Source organism: Lucilia sericata, unplaced genomic scaffold (assembly GCF_015586225.1).
Source record: "Lucilia sericata isolate MDLA Ls3-8-SP2 unplaced genomic scaffold, ASM1558622v1 Contig002822F_arrow, whole genome shotgun sequence".
NCBI classification, from domain to species: domain Eukaryota; kingdom Metazoa; phylum Arthropoda; class Insecta; order Diptera; family Calliphoridae; genus Lucilia; species Lucilia sericata.
In genome coordinates, this window is record NW_023996517.1 from 22745 (window position 1) to 42496 (window position 19752).

The 19752-nt window shown below is 28.7% G+C and overlaps 1 protein-coding gene across 1 annotated transcript in view; it reads left to right on the forward strand.

The window, feature by feature from the left end:
• The window catches only part of LOC119614357 (diacylglycerol kinase 1-like), a gene marked incomplete at both ends in the record, with an annotated part of 34534 nt that extends 19283 nt beyond the window's left edge, over positions 1 to 15251 (forward strand). Inside the window, 5 exons of the mRNA XM_037970493.1 lie at positions 2773 to 2881; positions 3841 to 3972; positions 5859 to 6070; positions 12338 to 12469; positions 15053 to 15251. Of these exons, the coding sequence (XP_037826421.1) occupies positions 2773 to 2881; positions 3841 to 3972; positions 5859 to 6070; positions 12338 to 12469; positions 15053 to 15251 (784 nt within the window). The remainder of the gene's footprint in view (positions 1 to 2772; positions 2882 to 3840; positions 3973 to 5858; positions 6071 to 12337; positions 12470 to 15052) is intronic.
• Positions 15252 to 19752: the final 4501 nt, after the last annotated feature.

The window sequence follows — 19752 nt, forward strand, 5'->3', positions numbered from 1 at the left end:
ATGAATTTGCAAATAATTTGAAAAAGAAAAAATTTTGATTTATATAGTTCTGAGGCAGTGATGGGGCACAGAGATTTCGTATATGCACCCATGTCGGTTATATAAACCATATATCTGGTCTATGATTTAGTCTATCAACTAGTATACAGACTAATCTATCAACTAGTCTATCTATCTATGGATTAGTCTATCAACTAGTCTATGGATTAGTCTATCATGGAGTCTATTTATTAGTCTATCAACTTCTATGGGCTAGTCTATCAACTAGTCTATGGACTAGTCTATCAACTAGTCTATGGATAAGTCTATCAACTAATCTATGAACTAGTCTATCAACTAGTCTATCATGGAGTCTAGTATATCAACTGGTCTACCAACTAGTCTATAGACTAGTCTATCAGCTAGTCTATATACTAGTCTACCAGCTAGTCTATTGACTAGTCTATCAGCTAGTCTATAGACTAGTCTATTAACTAGTCTATGGACTAGTTTATTAACTAGTCTATGGACTAGTTTATTAACTAGTCTATGGACTAGTCTATAACTAGTCTATGTACCAGTCTATCAACTAATCTATGTACCAGACTATCAACTAATATATGGACTAGTCTATCAACTAGTATATGGATTAGTCTATCAACTAGTCTATGAGCTAGTCTATCAACTACTCTATGGACTAGTCTATCAACTAGTCTATGGACTAGTCTATCATCTAGTCTATGGACTAGTTTATCAACTAGTCTATGGACTAGTCTATCAACTGGTCTATGGACTAGCCTATCAACTAGTCTATGGACTAGCCTATCAACTAGTCTATCAACTTTTCTACGGACTAGTCTATCAGCTACTGTATGGACTAGTCTATCAACTAGTCTATCAAGTAGTATATAAACTAATCTGTAGACTAGTCTATCAACTACTCTATGGACTAGTCTATCAACTAGTCTATGGACTAGTCTATCATCTAGTCTATGGACTAGTTTATCAACTAGTCTATGGACTAGTCTATCAACTGGTCTATGGACTAGCCTATCAACTAGTCTATGGACTAGCCTATCAACTTTTCTACGGACTAGTCTATCAGCTACTGTATGGACTAGTCTATCAACTAGTCTATCAAGTAGTATATAAACTAATCTGTAGACTAGTCTATCAACTACTCTATGGACTAGTCTATCAACTAGTCTATGGACTAGTCTATCATCTAGTCTATGGACTAGTTTTTCAACTAGTCTATGGACTAGTCTATCAACTAGTCTATGAACTATCCTATCAACTAGTCTATGGACTAGCCTATCAACTAGTCTACGAACTAGTCTATCAACTAGTCTACGGACTAGTCTATCAACTACTGTATGGACTAGCCTATCAACTAGTCTACGGACTAGTCTATCAACTACTGTATGGACTAGTCTATCAACTAGTCTTTGGACTAGTCTATCAACTAGTCTATGGACTAGTCTATCAACTAGTCTATGGGCTAGTCTATCAACTAGTCAATGGACTAGTCTAACAACTAGTCTATGGACTAGTCTATCAACTAGTCTATGGACTAGTCTATCAACTAGTCTATGGACTAGTCTATCAACTAGTCTGTAAACTAGTCTATAAACTAGTCTATGGACTAGTCTATGAACTAGTCTATGGACTAGTCTATGAACTAGTCTATCAACTAGTCTATATAGGTCTATGGACTAGTCTATAAACTTGTCTATCAACTAGTCTATAAACTAGTCTTTCAACTAGTCTATGGACTAGTCTATCAACTAGTCTACGGACTAGTCTATCAAGTAGTCTATCAACTAGTCTATGGACTAGTCTATAAATTAGTCTGTCAACCAGTTAATGAACTATTCTATAGATTAGTCTATCAACTATGGACTTGTCTATCAACTAGTCCATCATCTAGTCTATGGACTAGTCTATGGAAAAGTCTATAAACTAGTCTATGGAAAAGTCTATAAACTAGTCTATGGACTAGTCTATAAACTAGTCTATTGACTAGTCTATAAACTAGTCTATGGACTAGTCTATAAACTAGTCTATAAACTAGTCTATGGACTAGTCTATAAACTAGTCTATGGACTGTCTTTAAACTAGTCTATGGACTAGTCTATAAACTAGTCTATGGACTGTCTTTAAACTAGTCTATGGATTAGTCTATAAACTAGTCTATGGGCTAATCTATAAACTAGTCTATGGGCTAATCTATAAACTAATCTATGGACTAGTCTATAAACTAGTCTATGGACTAGTCTAGTCTATGGACCACTTTATGAACTAGTATATAAATTAGTCTATGAACTAGTCTATAAATTACACTATGGCCTATAAACAAGTATATGGACTAGTATATCAACTATTGAATTTTTAATGCGAAATCTGATTCTTTAGTGAAAAAATTTGTTTTTCTTTTAGTGAAAATTAGAAACTTTTGCTTTAAGAAAACACTTTATGTTCTATAAATTTTCTCTATATTATTGAAGAAATCTTAAAAATGTATTATATTTTTCTTTTTTTTTTTGCGATATACTAACAACATTAAATTATGATTGCTCAGTAAATCTGGTTAAAGATTTTCAAGTGGCACTTTTATATTTGTAATTTCATCCCTCTCTAAATTTTTATTACATTTCTTATAGGATGTTTTTTTTCTTTATTTCTAAGAAGTATAGTTACATACTTCTCTTGACAATCTCTTTTAAGCATTTCCTACCATACATACTAATACAATTTCACGTTTTCTGTGTATGTGTGTGTGTAATTTTTCAGATACTTCAAGATATGATGGTAGAAATTGACTATGATGCCGATGGCACTGTTTCCTTAGAAGAATGGCAACGTGGCGGCATGACAACGATACCTTTACTAGTACTATTAGGTATGTATATAATGCAAATAGTTACATACATATGTATGTATGTAAGTACGTCTTGTAAAAAAACATCATATTTTTATGTTTGTGTGTAAAATAACCCGGAAGTTGTGAATAACTATAGCGAATTAAAGGTTTTCCTAGGTTAAAGTGCAGTACAGGAAAATAAGCTTAAAGTTTCTACGCTTTTGACGACTGACTTTCCATTAGATTACCAGGGACATATCAAATAACCAATTTATAACATACAACCAATATTTAAAAAAAAAAATACAATATAAAATGGATACATTGACTATTTCCAGAACTACTGAGAACTTTAAGTGTTAAGTTACTAACACTCACTCACACACGCACACATTTACTCTTTATTATCACAGTCACACTTATAAGGATAGTGCTTTCTAAAAAGCTAAGCAAAAATGTAAGGAAATAGTAGTTTAAACCGGAAATAAGCATTTTAAATCATACTTACAAGTGTCTACTACCTTGCACTTACTCACGCCATCTTGTAACATGTTATTAAGTACTTGCTTTAACTTGTTTACTCTGAAACTAACTGTTATTGGGTTTAATAAAGAACGAAACGAAAGAAAAAACTGCATTTATTTCTATTTCTATTTATTTACCTTAAAGTAACATTTAAGTTAGTTTTATAGTTTCTTTACCTTCCGTATTTCAATTCCTTCTCCAAAAAAAAGTATTCATTTTATCAAAGCAACATATGCAAGTGACAAGCTGTTTTCTAAGTGACACAAAGCATATAACACTTTTATATTTTTGTTAGGGAAATTGCATTAACGTTAGGTGAAAGGCTGACTTCCATGTTATGTATGTGTGTGTTCAATGATGAGACTGTCAGTTTCATATGTATTTGTGCAAATTACTTAAAATTCTGTTTCCTTTTAACACTTATTTGTTTGTCTTTTATAAATTTTTTTGTCATTTTATATTTCCTTATCAAGGTGTCGATAGTACTGCTTTAAAGGAGGATGGCATACACGTCTGGCGTTTGAAACATTTTAAAAAACCTGCATATTGTAATCTTTGCCTAAATATGTTGGTGGGTTTGGGCAAAAAAGGTCTCTGCTGTGTATGTAAGTGTGAAATTTTATTATTCATTTTTTATGTGAATTTCTTAGAAAATTGTTTAAAAGGGAAGAATTTTTAAATATGTATGTACTTTAATATAAATATTATAAAAACTTCATTTTGACATTTTAAAAATTTGGATTTTTAGTGAAAATTTGGATTTTTAGTGAAAATTTCGATTTTTAGTGAATATTTGGATTTTTTGTGAAAATTTGAATTTTTAGTGAAAATTTGGATTTTTAGTGAAAAATTTGCATTTTTAGTTAAAATTTGAATTTTTAGTGAAATTTTTAATTTTTAGTAAAATTTTTAATTTTTAGTGAAAATTTGGATTTTTAGTGAAAAGTTGGATTTTTAATGAAAATTTATATTTTTAATGAAAGTTTGGATTTTTAGTGAAAGTTCGGATTTTTAGTGAGAATTTTGGATTTTTAGTGAAAGTTTGGATTTTTAGCGAAAATTTGGATTTTTACTGAAAATTTGGATTTTTAGTGAAAATTTGGATTTTTTGTGAAAATTTGGATTTTTAGTGAAAGTTTGATTTTTAGTGAAAAATTTGCATTTTCAGTGAAATTTTTAACTTTTAGTGAAAATTTGCATTTTAAATGAAAAATTAGAAATAGAAGTTTATTGATTTCGGATTTCTAGTAACAAATCGGATTTCTATGAAGAAATTGGATTTCTATTAAGAAATTGGATTTCTATTAAGAAATTGGATTTCTATTAAGAAATTGGATTTCTATTAAGAAATTGGATTTCTATTAAGAAATCGGATTTCTATAAGGAAATCGGATTTCTATTAAGAAATCGGATTTCCATTAAGAAATCAGATTTCTAGTAAGAAATCGGATTTCTATTAAGAAGTCGGATTTCTATTAAGAAATCGGATTTCCACTACGAAATCGGATTTCCATTAAGAAATCAGATTTCTATTAAGAAATCGGATCAGATTTCTATTAAGAAATCGGATTTCCATTAAGAAATCATATTTCTGGTAAGAAATCGAATTTCTATTAAGAAATTGGATTTTTATTAAAAAGTCAGATTTCTAATAAGAAATCGGATTTCCAATAAGAAATCTAATTTCTATTAAGAAGTCGTGTTTCTAATGAGAAGTCGGATTTATAATGAGAAATTGCAGATGTAATGAGAAATCGGATTTCTAATGAGAGATACGATTTCTATTAAGAAATCGAACTTCTACTAAAAAGTCGAATTTCAATTCAGAAATCGAACTTCTATTAAAAAATACTCTATTATATAGAATAGCTACTTTTAATAGAAATCTGATTTCTCTAAAAAATAGAATTTCTATTCAGAAATCAAACTTGTAGTCAGAAATCGGATTTCTAGTGAGAAAGAGGATTTCTGATTAGAAATCAGATTTCTAGAGTGAAATGAGATTTCAGATTTCTAGCGAAAAATCCAATGTCTAGTTAAATATTAGTACAAAATTCAGATTTAGAAGTCAGTATAGGACCTATTTTGGAATGATATTTTCAAACTCAAATATTATTGAATATAAAAAGTAAGACAAATAGAGCAGAATCGATTTCAAAGTCTACTGACACTAACCCAATAAATCTCTCAATTGAATCCATCAAAGATTGAATTGAATCCATCCTTAGATTCCATCAAAGTTCTAAACAAAATCCTAATCCAATATTTTCTCCTCGTTTTTAACTCTTCATCAATATTTCTCTTCTTGCAGATGACAGTGTTTTTTCATAAAATTTTCATTAATTTTATTTTTTTTCACTCTTTTCTTCATCAATTTTCATGTACTTCTTCTTCTTCTTACAACTGACATACTAAAATAAATGTACATATAACGGTGTGCATGTGGTGTGTGTGTTTGTGTGTGTCTGCATATACCTTGGACATTATAAAGTATGCAAGTATACAGTACATGAGCGTTGCGTTCAACATGCTCCAGCATCTTGTATAACAACATATGTCAAATCGAAAAAGGTCAAGGGCGGCGGTGATCTACTGCATCATTGGGTGGAAGGCAACTGTTATGGTCGTTGTTCGAAATGTCGTAAACGTATTAAAGCGTATCATGGCATTACAGGACTCACGTGTCGTTGGTGTCACATGATGGTAAGTTCATTTTTCATTTAGAATTTGCGTTTTTATGCTTTTAAAATTAAGTAATAGTTAGAATTATTCTTTTTCGATTTCTCTTTAGGTAGTTGAGCGTTATTGTAATTTATTTGTTTTTTAATTATAATTAATACAAATAATTTAAGTAAAAACACGTTTTCTAAAAGACTTAAATAATTTGTAAAAAAGGGTCTTTTGAGGGGAAAAGTTTAATGCTTTTTTGTGCAAAAACTAATAAGAATTTTTTGCATTACCTGTGGGGAATTTTAAATTTATTTTAACTGTTTTGTTGTTGTTGCTTTTTTGTTACTACCTTCTTAAAATAGAAAAACTTTTTCTTTTTGGTTAGGGTTTCTTTTAAAAGGAAGTTAATATCGGTTTGTTGTTTTATTTATAACTACGAAATATTTCAAGAAGGGCAAATCAATGTAAATATTTTTTTTTTTTATTTTTTGTTTTAGAAAACTTTACATGTTGTCAAACTTTTCATTAGCAAAGTTTACATGATGTCAACTTTTCTTTAGTAGATTTTTCATGATTTCTGCTTTATTTAGTAAGTTTGACATAATATGTATTGCTCTTTTGACTTGATGTAAACTATTTTATAGTAAAATTTACAAGATGTACATTTTTCATTGGTAAAATTGACATGATGTAAGCAATTCTTTATGGAATTTAACATGACGTAAACTATAACATAGCCTTTTTTACATGATGTAGAATATTCTATAGAATTGTTTACGTAATTAAAACGTTTCATTTGTATAGTTTACATGATGTAAAGTATTCTATAATGAGGTTTACATGATGTAAATATTTCTTTAGTAAAGTTTCTTGATGTAAACTATTATTTAGTATTGTTTACGTATTGTAAATTATTCTATAGCATTGTTTACACGATGTAAACTATTCTATAGCTTTTTTTACATGATGTAAACTATTCTATAGCTTTGTTTACATGATGTTAACTATTCTATAGTATTGTTTACATGATGTAGCCTATTCTATACTATTGTTTACATAATGTAAACTACTCTACAGTATTGTTTTCATGATGTAAACTATTCTATAACATTGTTTAAGTTATGTAAACCATTCAATAGAATTGTTTACATGATGTAAATTGTTTTATAGCATTCTTTTCATTATAAAAACTATTCTATACCTTTGTTTAAATTCTGTAAACTATTCAATAGTATTGTTTACATGATGTAAACTATTCTATAGTATTGTTTTCAGGATGTAAACTATTCTATAGCTTGGTTTACATAAAGTGATTTATTCTATACTATTGTTTACATGATGTAAACTATTCTTTACTATTGTCCTTAATAAATTTTACATTATGTAAACTGGTCTATTGTATAGTTTACATAATGTACACTTACTAACGATCGTTTACATGATGTAAACTATTCAATAGTATTGTTTACCTAAGGTAAACAAATCTACAGTATTGTTTCCATGATGTAAACTATTCTATAGCATTGTTTACATTATGTAAACTAGTCTATAGTATTGTTTACATAAAGTAAGCTATACTATAGTATAGTTTAAATGATGTTAACTATTCTATAGTATTGTGCACATGATGTAAATTATTCTATTACATTGTTTACATGATGTAAACTATTCAATAGTATTGTTTACCTAAGGTAAACTACTTTACAGTATCTATAGTAATGTTTACATGATGTAAACTACTCTTTACTATTGTCCTTAATAAATTTTACGTTATTTAAACTAGTCTATTATATTGTTTACATAATGTAAACTATACTATAGTATCGTTTACATGATGTAAAATATTCAATAGTATTGTTTACCTAAGGTAAACAAATCTACAGTATTAATTCCATGATGAAAACTATTCTATAGCATTGTTTACATTATGTAAACTAGTCTATAGTATTGTTTACATAATGATAGCTATACTACAGTATAGTTTACCTAATGTTAACTATTCTATAGTATTGCGTACATGATGCAAATTACTCTAGAACATTGTTTACATGATACATCAAACTATTCTATAGTATTGTTTACGTAATGTAAACCATTATTATTTACTATTGTTTACATGATTTAAAATAATCTATAGTTAAATTTACATGGTGTAAACTATTCTATAGTATTATTTACCTTTTCAATAACAATGTTTACGAGATGTAAACTAAACATTACTTAAGTTTACATGATGTAATATGTTCTAAAATAACATTTACATAATGTAAACTTTTCAGTAGCAAATTTTACATTAAGTAAACTTAGTTTTAGTAAAATTTACATAATGTAAAGCGTACAATAAAGTTTACATTACATAAACCTTACTTTAGCCAAGTATACACGATGTAATTTTCAGTCTTTAGTAATGTCTACATGATGTAAACTGTTATCTAGTAAATTTTACCTAATGTAAACCATTCTATAGTAATGCTAACATGGCTAAAACTTTCATTTTGTGAAATTTGCTTGCTAGTAAAAAAATCTATTTAGTGAAGTTTACTTGAAGTAAAGTTTACATGATACAGCTCTTAAGTAAAGTTTACATAATGTAAAGTTTTATTTAGTTATGTTTACATGATGTAAAATTTACTTTTATGAAAGTTTTCGTTATGTAAATTTTATTACGGAAATGTTTACTTAATGTAAAACTTGCTATAAAAATTATTACATTGTGTAAAATTAACTACATTTTCATATTATTTAAACTTTACATACTTTTCATTTTGAAAAACAAAAAATTTAAACTTCAATATCACTCCAAGATTACAGCAAACCCCTTTAAACTAAAAATAGTTAGTCAATGACAGTAAGTTGTTAACTTACAATGCAGTCACCTGAAACTGAAATTGTCTTAGAAATAAATTGTCTCATTTTCTCTTATTATCATTATTAAACACATTCATTTCCTATTGACTTTGTGGCTTTGACTTTGTACAGGACGACAAATCAGTTTATTGTAGCAGATTTTTATATTATTTTTATTTCCGCTTAACTTGACAATTGAAAATTGTCACGTATTTGTTTTTGTAACAAGTCTTAAGTGTGCAATTTTTGTAACAATCTGGTTTTTGGCTGTCTTGTCTTAACTTGACTTGTATTAAGAACTCTTATACATACACATGTAAGTATGTATGTATGAGTTTTAAAGGTATCAAGCAGTTTTGTTTGTAACCTTTTTTTATGTTTTGTCAGCTGTAAGTATAATACCACCAGCCAAGTTACTTTTTACTAAATAAAATTTTACCAAATTTATTTTTCTATCTCTATATAAAGAAACTTAGTAATAAATACAATGTTCCTACTTCAGTAGTTTTCTTCTTACTCTCTCCCTATCTTTGAGACGTTTTCTTTGCGTAACTGTTGTCATTTTTTATTAAATTTTTTTTTTGTTTAGTTTTTTAAAAAGAAAGGTTTCTTTCTTTTTTTAGCTATATTTAACTTAAATTGTTTTTGATGCTTTTTTTGTCTACTCTTTATGTTGTTAGTTGTTTATATTGTTAGACAAACAAGAGAGAAAAGGAAATACTTTAGTAAAATAACGCTTCAGCATCAGGGAAACTATTATAATCTATTAATGTTAAGTTGAGTAAATAAGTTTTTTATTTAAATTTGTCTTTAAATTTATTTCAAGAACTTTAAGGGAAATGTTTACATCTTCTAAAAAAAAGAGTTTACATCAAGTAAAACTTACTAAGGAAAAGGTTTACATTATGTAAACTTAAATAAAATAAATTTTACATTATGTAAACATTAATAAAGAATAATTTACAATTAAATACAATTTGACATCATGTAAGCAAGATTAAAGAAAACTTTACATTATGTAAACTTTACTAAGTAGAAGTTTACATCATGTAAAATTAACAAAAGAAAAGCTTATATCGTATAATAAATACTAAATAGAAGTTTACGACATGTAAACATTATATCGTGTAAATTTTACCAAATAAAAGTTTACATTATGTAAAATTTTAATAAAAAAGAGTTTACATCATGTAAACTACACGACATGAAAGTTTACTTTATGTAGACTTAAGAAAATTATTGTTTACATCATGTATATTTAAGTAAATTACTGTTTACATTATGTAAATTTGTCTGAATAAAATTTGACTTCAAGTAAACTTAAGTAAATTAATGTTTACATCATCATTACATCATTGAAAATATTAAAGTTTACGCCATGGAAACTTAAGTAAATAAATGTTTACACATGTAAACTTTAATAAATAAACGTCTACATCACACAAACTTTACTAAATAGAAATTTACGACATGTAAACATTACTAAACTGTAGATTACATCGTGTAAATTTTACTAACGGAAAGTTTACATCATGTAAAATTTTAGTAAAGAAGAGTTTAAAACATGTAAACTATACTACTTGAAAGTTTACACCATGTAAACGATAAGAAATAAAAATTCACATCATGTAAAATTTAGCAAATAAAAGTTTACATCATGTAAACTTATGTAAATAAAAGTTTACATCATGTTAACTTTAGTAAATAAAAGTTTACACCGTGTAAACTTTAGTAAATAAAAGATTACATCATGTAAACTTTAGTAAATAAAAGTTTACGTCATGTAAACATTACTAAATTGTATTTTACATCATGTAATCTTTACTAAAGAACAACTTACATCATGTTAACTTTAATAAAGTATAGTTTACGTCGTGTAAAAAAATTTACTAAATATAAAATTACATCATGTAAATTTTACTAAATAAAACTTTACGTACTGTGAAGTTAATCATGTAAACTTAAGAATATTAAAGTTTACACCATGTAAAATTTACAACCTAAAAAGTTTTCATCGTGTAAACGATGAAAACATAAAATTTACTAATCTTAAGTTGACACCATGTAAACTTTACTAAATATAATTCTACATCGTGTAAACTTAACTAAAGTAGAGTTTACCCCGTGTAAAATGTACTTAAGAAAACATTAAATCATGTGAACTTTACTTAATAGAATTTTACAACATGTAGACTTAATGAATGAAGCCTTTGTGCCGTGTAAAATCATGTAAATAGAAGTTTATATCAAGTAAACTCGAGTAAATAGAGTAAACGCAGTATAAAATTTATTAAATAAAAGTTTATATCAACTAAACTTTACTAAATAGAATTTTACATCATGTAAACTTAACTAAGGAAGACTTTATGACCTGTAAAATTCGTTAATTAATACATAATGTAAACTTTACTAGGTAGGTAGGTAGGTAGGTTGATAGGAGGATGTATACTACATCAAATCCAAAGAAATACACCTAGGCCACTATCGGGCCTGTTGTGCGCTCCAATTCAAGAAAAAAAAAAAAAAAAAAAAAAAAAAAAAAAAAAAAATTGTTCACTGAATGTATTATTTTTCCATGTTCAGAAACTCAGTTTCCTGGACGTAATTCCTAAGAATCTTCCAATCGGTGTTGGTTAAGAATGTTATTTCTGGAATAACATCACTTCCAAGATACTTGGATCTAACTTCGACGAATGCCTGACAATGGCAAAGAAAGTGCTCCAGAGTTTCACTGTCCTCTCCACATGCTCTACATTCGTCTGAATTCGCACGTCCAATTTTGTATAGATGTGCTCGTAATCCTGTGTGTCCACTGAGAATACGTACCATCATACTAACTTTACTAAAAATAGTTTACACCTGGTAAAATTAATTTAAAAAAGGTTTAAAATGTAAAAAGTCCTTCATAGAAAATTGTGTAAAATTTACTAAATTTACAAATATTATTAAGTATATATATACATATGTATGTGTGTATGTATATTTGTATTCCTATTCATTTAATAAACACCCAATTGCCTTTCAAAATTAAATTTTTTGAAGTTCTTTGATAATCAAAAAATATGTATTAATTTTAATTATTTCATTTTAAAATAACTTCCAATACATTCTTAGAAATTAACGGCGCGTGTTGTTAAGATGTTTTCCTATTTTCACAGAAAATTAAAAAAAAACCTACTTCAAAGCTAAAAAAAAGAATCATACCATTAATTTAAAAAGGAATAGCTAAACACACTTTCAATATACTTAGATACACATTCCTTTGCAGCAACAAAAAATAAATATTTCCATTAATTCAACATAACCTTATAATTTTTAATGCTATACATGTGTAATAGAGCCTGCTATCATCTGCTATGTCTATCATTAAACAATTATTTACTTTATATACATTTTTTTATTCAATTCCCTCTCTTTCCCTTTTTTAATCTTGTTTGTGTTTCACTTTTTCAGCTTCACAATCGTTGTGCCTCATCGGTAAAGAAAGAATGTACTTTGGGTGAATTTGCCGAATTAATTGTGCCTCCAACAGCCATCTGTCCGGCGGTATTGGATCGTCAGCGTTCAGTTAATCAAGCAAATAAGGTAAAATGTCAAATTGTTTTCGATTAGTAAAGTAAATTTAAATTTACACAAAATAAGTAAATAAGTTCATTCAATAAACATTTAAATGCTTAAATATTTACTCATTACAATAACAACAGCAGCAACAGAAAAAAAATTAAGTAAATAAAGTGTTGAAATTTAGCGTTTTTTTGTTTGAGAAGAATTTATTGAGACTATAAAATAGTTTAGTCTACAGTCGAGACTATAGTCCACTCAATATTCAAGACTACAGCTTATTCTATAGTCGAGCCTGTAGTCTACTCCATAGTCGAGACTATAGTCTACTCCATAGTCGAGACTATAGTCTACTCCATAGTCGAGACTATAGTCTACTCTATAGTCTAGACTGTAGTGTTCGCTATAGTATACTCTATAGTTTATACTCTCGACTATAGAGTAGACTATAGTTTACTCTATAGTCAAGAGTATAGTATACTCTATAGTATAAACTATAATCTACTCTACAGTCGAGACTATAGTCTGCTCTATAGTCGCGACTATAGTCTACTCAATAGTCGAGGCTATAGTCTACTCAATAGTCGAGGCTATAGTCTACTCAATAGTCGAGGCTATAGTCTACTCTATAGTCGAGACTATAGTCTACTCTATAGTCTAGACTATAGTCTACTCTATAGTCCACTCTATAGTCTAGACTATAGCCTCTATAGTCTAAACAATAGTCTTCTCTATAGTCGAGTGTATAGTCTACTCTATAGTCGAGACTATAGTCTACTCTGTAGTCGAGACTCTATAGTCTAGACTATAGTCTAAACTATAGTCTACTCTATAGTCTAAACTATAGTCTACTCTATAGTCGAGGCTGCAGTCTACTCTATAGTCGAGGCTGCAGTCTACTCTATAGTCGAGACTATAGTCTACTCTATAGTCTAAACTATAGTCTGCTCTATAGTCTAAACTATAGTCTACTCTATAGTCTAAACTATAGTCTACTCTATAGTCGAGACTATAGTCTACTATATAGTCGAGACTATAGTCTATTCTATAGTCGAGACTATAGTCTTTTCTATAGTCGAGACTATAGTCTATTCAATAGTCGAGACTATAGTCTATTCTATAGTCGAGACTATAGTCTATTCTATAGCCTAGACTATAGCCTATTCTATAACCTAGACTATAGTCTATTCTATAGCCTAGACTATAGTCTACCTTATGGTCGAGACAAAAGTCTACTCTACAGTCTTGACTATAGTCTACTCTATAGTCGAGACTGTAGTCTAGACTAATCTACTGTATAGTCTAAACTATAGTCTAATCTATAGTTGATACTGTAGTCTACTCTATAGTCGTGACTGTAGTCTACTCTATAGTCGAGACTATGTTCAACTCAATAGTCGGGACAAAAGTCTACTCTTCAGTTTTTACTATAGTCTACTCTATAGTCGAGACTGTAGTCTACTCTATAGTCGAGACTGTAGTCTAGACTATAATCTACTGTATAGTCTAATCTATAGTTGATACTGTAGTCTACTCTATAGTCGTGACAGTAGTCTACTCTATAGTCGAGACTATGTTCTACTCAATAGTCGGGACAAAAGTCTACTCTTCAGTTTTTACTATAGTCTATTCTATAGCCTAGACTATAGTCTACTCTATAGTCGAGACTGTAGTCTACACTATAATCTACTCTATAGTCTAAACTATAGTCTAATCTATAGTTGATACTGTAGTCTACTCTATAGTCGAGAATATAGTCTACTCTATAGTCGAGACTATAGTCCACTCTATAGTCGAGACTGTAGTCTACTCTACAGTCGAGACTGTAGTCTAGACTATAATCTACTCTATAGTTTAAACTATAGTCTAATCTATAGTTGATACTGTAGTCTACTCTATAGTCAAGACTATAGTCTACTCTATAGTCTGCTCTATAGTCAAGATCATACTCTACTCTATAGTCGAGACTATAGTCTACTCTATTGCCGAGACTATAGTCTACTCTATTGTCGAGACTATAGTCTACTCTATTGTCGAGACTATAGTCTACTCTATAGTCTTGACTATAGTCCACTCTATAGTCGAGACTATAGTCTACTCTATAGTCGAGACTATAGCCAATTTATATTAAAGAATTTGCTTTAAAAACGCTCAATTTCAACACTTAGTTCTTTGACAACTCATTTTACATAAACATTACTCAACCACCTATAAATACTTACACAAATACATAAAATACCTATAACCCAGCTTTTTGCTTAATAATGCTAATCTAAAATATATTTATTTTATTGTTTATTCCTCTTCTTAACCCCGTGTGCTACAAAAAAAAAATAAATAAATTTTAACCAAATAACCGTCGCCCTAAATCATTTTCTAATGATTTGGATCATCAATTTTCATCATCTATCATCAAATTTGTAAAATTAAATTTCCAAAATTCCCTTTTGTAACTGCCCCATAAAATGCAAATTATATTTTTGGTATTCATGTATATGTATATATAACTATGTGTCTATGTATTTGATATATAAAAATGCTTGTAAATATAAAAAAAAAATTCAAATTGAATTTGCAAAAAAAATATACAAACTGAAACTAAAACAGAAATCGTCTACATCCCAAACACATCATCAACAGGCTACACATTTTCAAATGACACCACCAAATGAAATCAGTTGCCCTCTATTGGTGTTTGTTAATCCCAAAAGTGGTGGTCGACAAGGTGATCGTATTTTACGTAAATTCCAATACATGCTTAATCCACGTCAGGTCTATGATTTATCAAAAGGTGGTCCCAAAGAAGGTGAGTTTACATGGAGAGACACTTAATGAATATAAAATTAGTATTTTAGCAATTATAATTTTGTACTACTACTACTATGGAAGGATACATACACACATACATATGTATGTACATATTTATTTAAACTCGTATCTCATGATGAATTTAGCAGAATATTTAATTTGTTATAAAAATATTTAAAAATTAAAAAATAAATAAATTGAAATTATATTTTAGAAAGAACAGTAATAGAATATCCTGTCTCCTACAATGCACAGTGGTATAGGAAAAAAAAAAGAGGGAAATAATTCGGTAACTTCTAAACGGTTAATCCGATTTTAATGAAATTTGGTGTGCACAAAGAGGAGGTGTTGTCGAGTTTAGGTTTTGAATTTGGACCTTATAGGCCAACCAGGGGCCCGGCGGGGGGTCATCAAATTAGGACACCTCGGCTATGTTAAATTTTTAAAACGATCCTATTTCTTCATTTGAGTTCCGATTTAAAAAAAATTTCGTATATAGAATCTCCTCATCGAGCACTATAAAAAATGTTGTCATAGCAGTAAATTATCTCTTATAGTTTAGGAGATATTCGCATTTGAAAATTAAAATTTTAAAATTTTTACCGTCCTTACTTTAGTTTTTTTTGATAATAGCAGGTCCAAATATTCCCGATTTTCGCCATTTTTTTTTATTCGCTTAACAACAAGTTTATATATCAAGCAGTGAAAGAATTATGTAAAAATCATGACTGAGTCCAAAGTTATAGGCATTTTAATTTAAAAAATTAAAAAAAGGCGATTTTTTGTCATTTTTTTGGGAAAAAAGTATCTTTTTCTTTTTAAGTTATCTAAAAAGTTTCTAAGAAGATGTATATAGAATTTATACTTTTTGGAAAGCTGACTTTACATAAAGTACGATAAATGAAACAAAACCTAAAAATTTTTGATACCGAGGGGACCAGGTCCATCCAAAAAAACCCTATTTTTTATGGAAAATTAATTTTGAGCAAAAATTCTCAAATCGCATAGTCGATATCAAATTATAGTGACCTGTTTTATATGACCCAATATGTTCTTAATCATTTTGTAACGGGTTTCGATAACCCCGCCCCTGGTATGGATATAATAGGCAAAAAACTAAAAAAATCCCATTTTTGGGATTTTTTTAAAACTTTTTTGGGAATTCCGGGATTTCTAATAAGAAAATTCGAAATTTTGATTTAATTTTGGATTTTAAGTAAAAAAATCTACCTAACTGTAAAATTTCATCAAAAAATATTCATAATAAAATTTTTATTGCAATTAGAAAATTTGTATCTTCGCAAAAACTGAATAAAAAACATTTTTTAATTTTTTTTTAAAAAAGTATTCCGCGAATTTTTTAATTTTCAAAAATTATATACAGTTTTGAAAAATAGACAAAATTACCTTTCCATTGATATATAACATGCCTACCTAATGTTTTTTAAGTGACAAATTAATTAGGGAAAACTCAACATCTTTTAGAAAATTTGCCTAGCACTATTATTTTCATCCATAAGGTTAACTCTTAAATTTGTTACATATATGGATGAAAATAATAGTGCTAGGTAAATTTTCTAAAGATGTTGAGTTTTCCCTAATTAATTTGTCACTTAAAAACATTAGGTAGGCATGTTATATATCAATGGAAAGGTAATTTTGTCTATTTTTCAAACTGTATATAATTTTGGAAAATTAAAAAATTCGCGGAATACTTTTTTTAAAAAAAATTAAAAAATGTTTTTATTCAGTTTTTGCGAAGATACAATTTTTCAACTTGCAATAAAAATTTTATTTATGAATATTTTTTGATGAAATTTTACTGTTAGGTAGATTTTTTTACTCAAAATCCAAAATTAAATAAAAATTTCGAATTTTCTTATTAGAAATCCCGGAATTCCCAAAAAAGTTTTAAAAAATATCCAAAATGGGATTTTTAGTTTTTTGCCTATTATATCCATACCAGGGGCGGGGTTATCGAAACCCGTTACAAAATGATTAAGACATATTGGGTCATATAAAACAGGTCACTATAATTTGATATCGACTATGCGATTTGAGAATTTTTGCTCAAAATTTAATTTTCCATAAAAAATAGGGTTTTTTTGGATGGACCTGGTCCCCTCGGTATCAAAAATTTTTAGGTTTTGTTTCATTTATCGTATTTTATGTAAAGTCAGCTTTCCAAAAAGTATAAATTCTATATACATCTTCTTAGAAACTTTTTAGATAACTTAAAAAGAAAAAGATACTTTTTTCCCAAAAAAATGACAAAAAATCGCCTTTTTTTAATTTTTTAAATTTAAATGCCTATAACTTTGGACTCAGTCATGATTTTTACATAATTCTTTCACTGCTTGGTATATAAACTTGTTGTTAAGCAAATAAAAAAAATGGCGAAAATCGGAAATATTTGGACCTGCTATTATCAAAAAAACTAAAGTAAGGACGGTAAAAATTTTAAAATTTTAATATTCAAATGCGAATATCTCCTAAACTATAAGAGATAATTTACTGCTACGACGACATTTTTTATAGTGCTCGATGAGGAGATTCTATATACGAAATTTTTTTTAAATCGGAACTCAAATGAAGAAATAGGATCGTTTTAAAAATTTAACATAGCCGAGGTGTCCTAATTTGAGGACCCCCCGCCGGCCCCTGGTTGGCCTATAAGGTCCAAATTCAAAACCTAAACTCGACAACACCTCCTCTTTGTGCACACCAAATTTCATTAAAATCGGATTAACCGTTTAGAAGTTACCGAATTATTTCCCTCTTTTTTTTTCCTATACCACTGTGCAATGTGAGAGTGTATGTATTTATTTACCTTTTAAATATACTTGTTTGCTTACATTTATACATATATACATATGTATGTATGTTTGCTTACTAGAGAAAATATTTTAATTAAAACTTTTCTATGAGCGCACTAATTTGTATATTTAAACATGTATGAGTGTAAAGGTACCCAGCAGTTCGGTTGTCAAAATCTTAATTTTTTAATTTCATAGATTGCTTACTTTCTACCCTCTACATAGATTACTTGGAGACACTAAAGTAACTCTTCTCTGCATAGCAAAAACTGCATATATGTATGAGTGTGACCCGAAGAAGAAAGTATCAACCAGATATTAAGTTAGAAATTAGTTTCTATTACAGATACTTTAACTCCTTGTAAAACTGTTAGTTGTATGTGTGTTTGATAGAAAAAAAAAGAAAGTGAGAGAGTTTAAGTTTTGCTTTATGTAAATAGTTACTCATACATGGTGCGTATAAGTGATATTAATTTCCTTATTTCAAACAAAAATGAACTGCTTAATATGCAGAGAATTATTTAAAATTAAAAATGTTTGATATTTTACAATTAAGATGAATAAAATACAGGAAACTCCAATAACTATATATAAATATTCACGAATATTCCACGAACTGTTCTGCATTAGTTTACTTCACAAATACCAAACCAAAGTTTAAACATTTTGTTAATTGGTCAGCTCTGTGTAAAAACTTGAAGTCGATTTCATACAGGGAATTGACTGGTTGAACCTGTTCTAGCCTACAGCCTAGTCCATAGTCTATTCTATAGTAAAGTCTATAGTCTAGTCTATAGTCTAGTCTATAGTCTAGTCTATAGTCTATAGTCTATCTATAGTCTAGTCTATAGTCTAGTCTATAGTCTAGTCTATAGTCTAGTCTATAGTCTAGTCTATATCTAGTCTATAGTCTAGTCTATAGTCTAGTCTATAGTCTAGTCTATAGTCTAGTCTATAGTCTAGTCTATAGTCTAGTCTATAGTCTAGTCTATAGTCTAGTCTATAGTCTAGTCTATAGTCTAGTCTATAGTCTAGTCTATAGTCTAGTCTATAGTCTCTCTATAGTCTAGTCTATAGTCTAGTCTATAGTCTAGTCTATAGTCTAGTCTATAGTCTAGTCTATAGTCTAGTCTATAGTCTAGTCTATAGTCTAGTCTATAGTCTAGTCTATAGTCTAGTCTATAGTCTAGTCTATAGTCTAGTCTATAGTCTAGTCTATAGTCTAGTCTATAGTCTAGTCTATAGTCTAGTCTATAGTCTAGTCTATAGTCTAGTCTATAGTCTAGTCTATAGTCTAGTCTATATCTAGTCTATAGTCTAGTCTATAGTCTAGTCTATAGTCTCTCTATAGTCTAGTCTATAGTCTAGTCTATAGTCTAGTCTATAGTCTAGTCTATAGTCTAGTCTATAGTCTAGTCTATAGCCTAGTCTATAGTCTAGTCTATAGTCTAGTCTATAGTCTAGTATAGTCTAGTCTATAGTCTAGTCTATAGTCTAGTCTATAGTCTAGTCTATAGTCTAGTCTATAGTCTAGTCTATAGTCTAGTCTATAGTCTAGTCTATAGTCTAGTCTATAGTCTAGTCTATAGTCTAGTCTATAGTCTAGTCTATAGTCTAGTCTATAGTCTAGTCTATAGTCTAGTCTATAGTCTAGTCTATAGTCTAGTCTATAGTCTAGTCTAT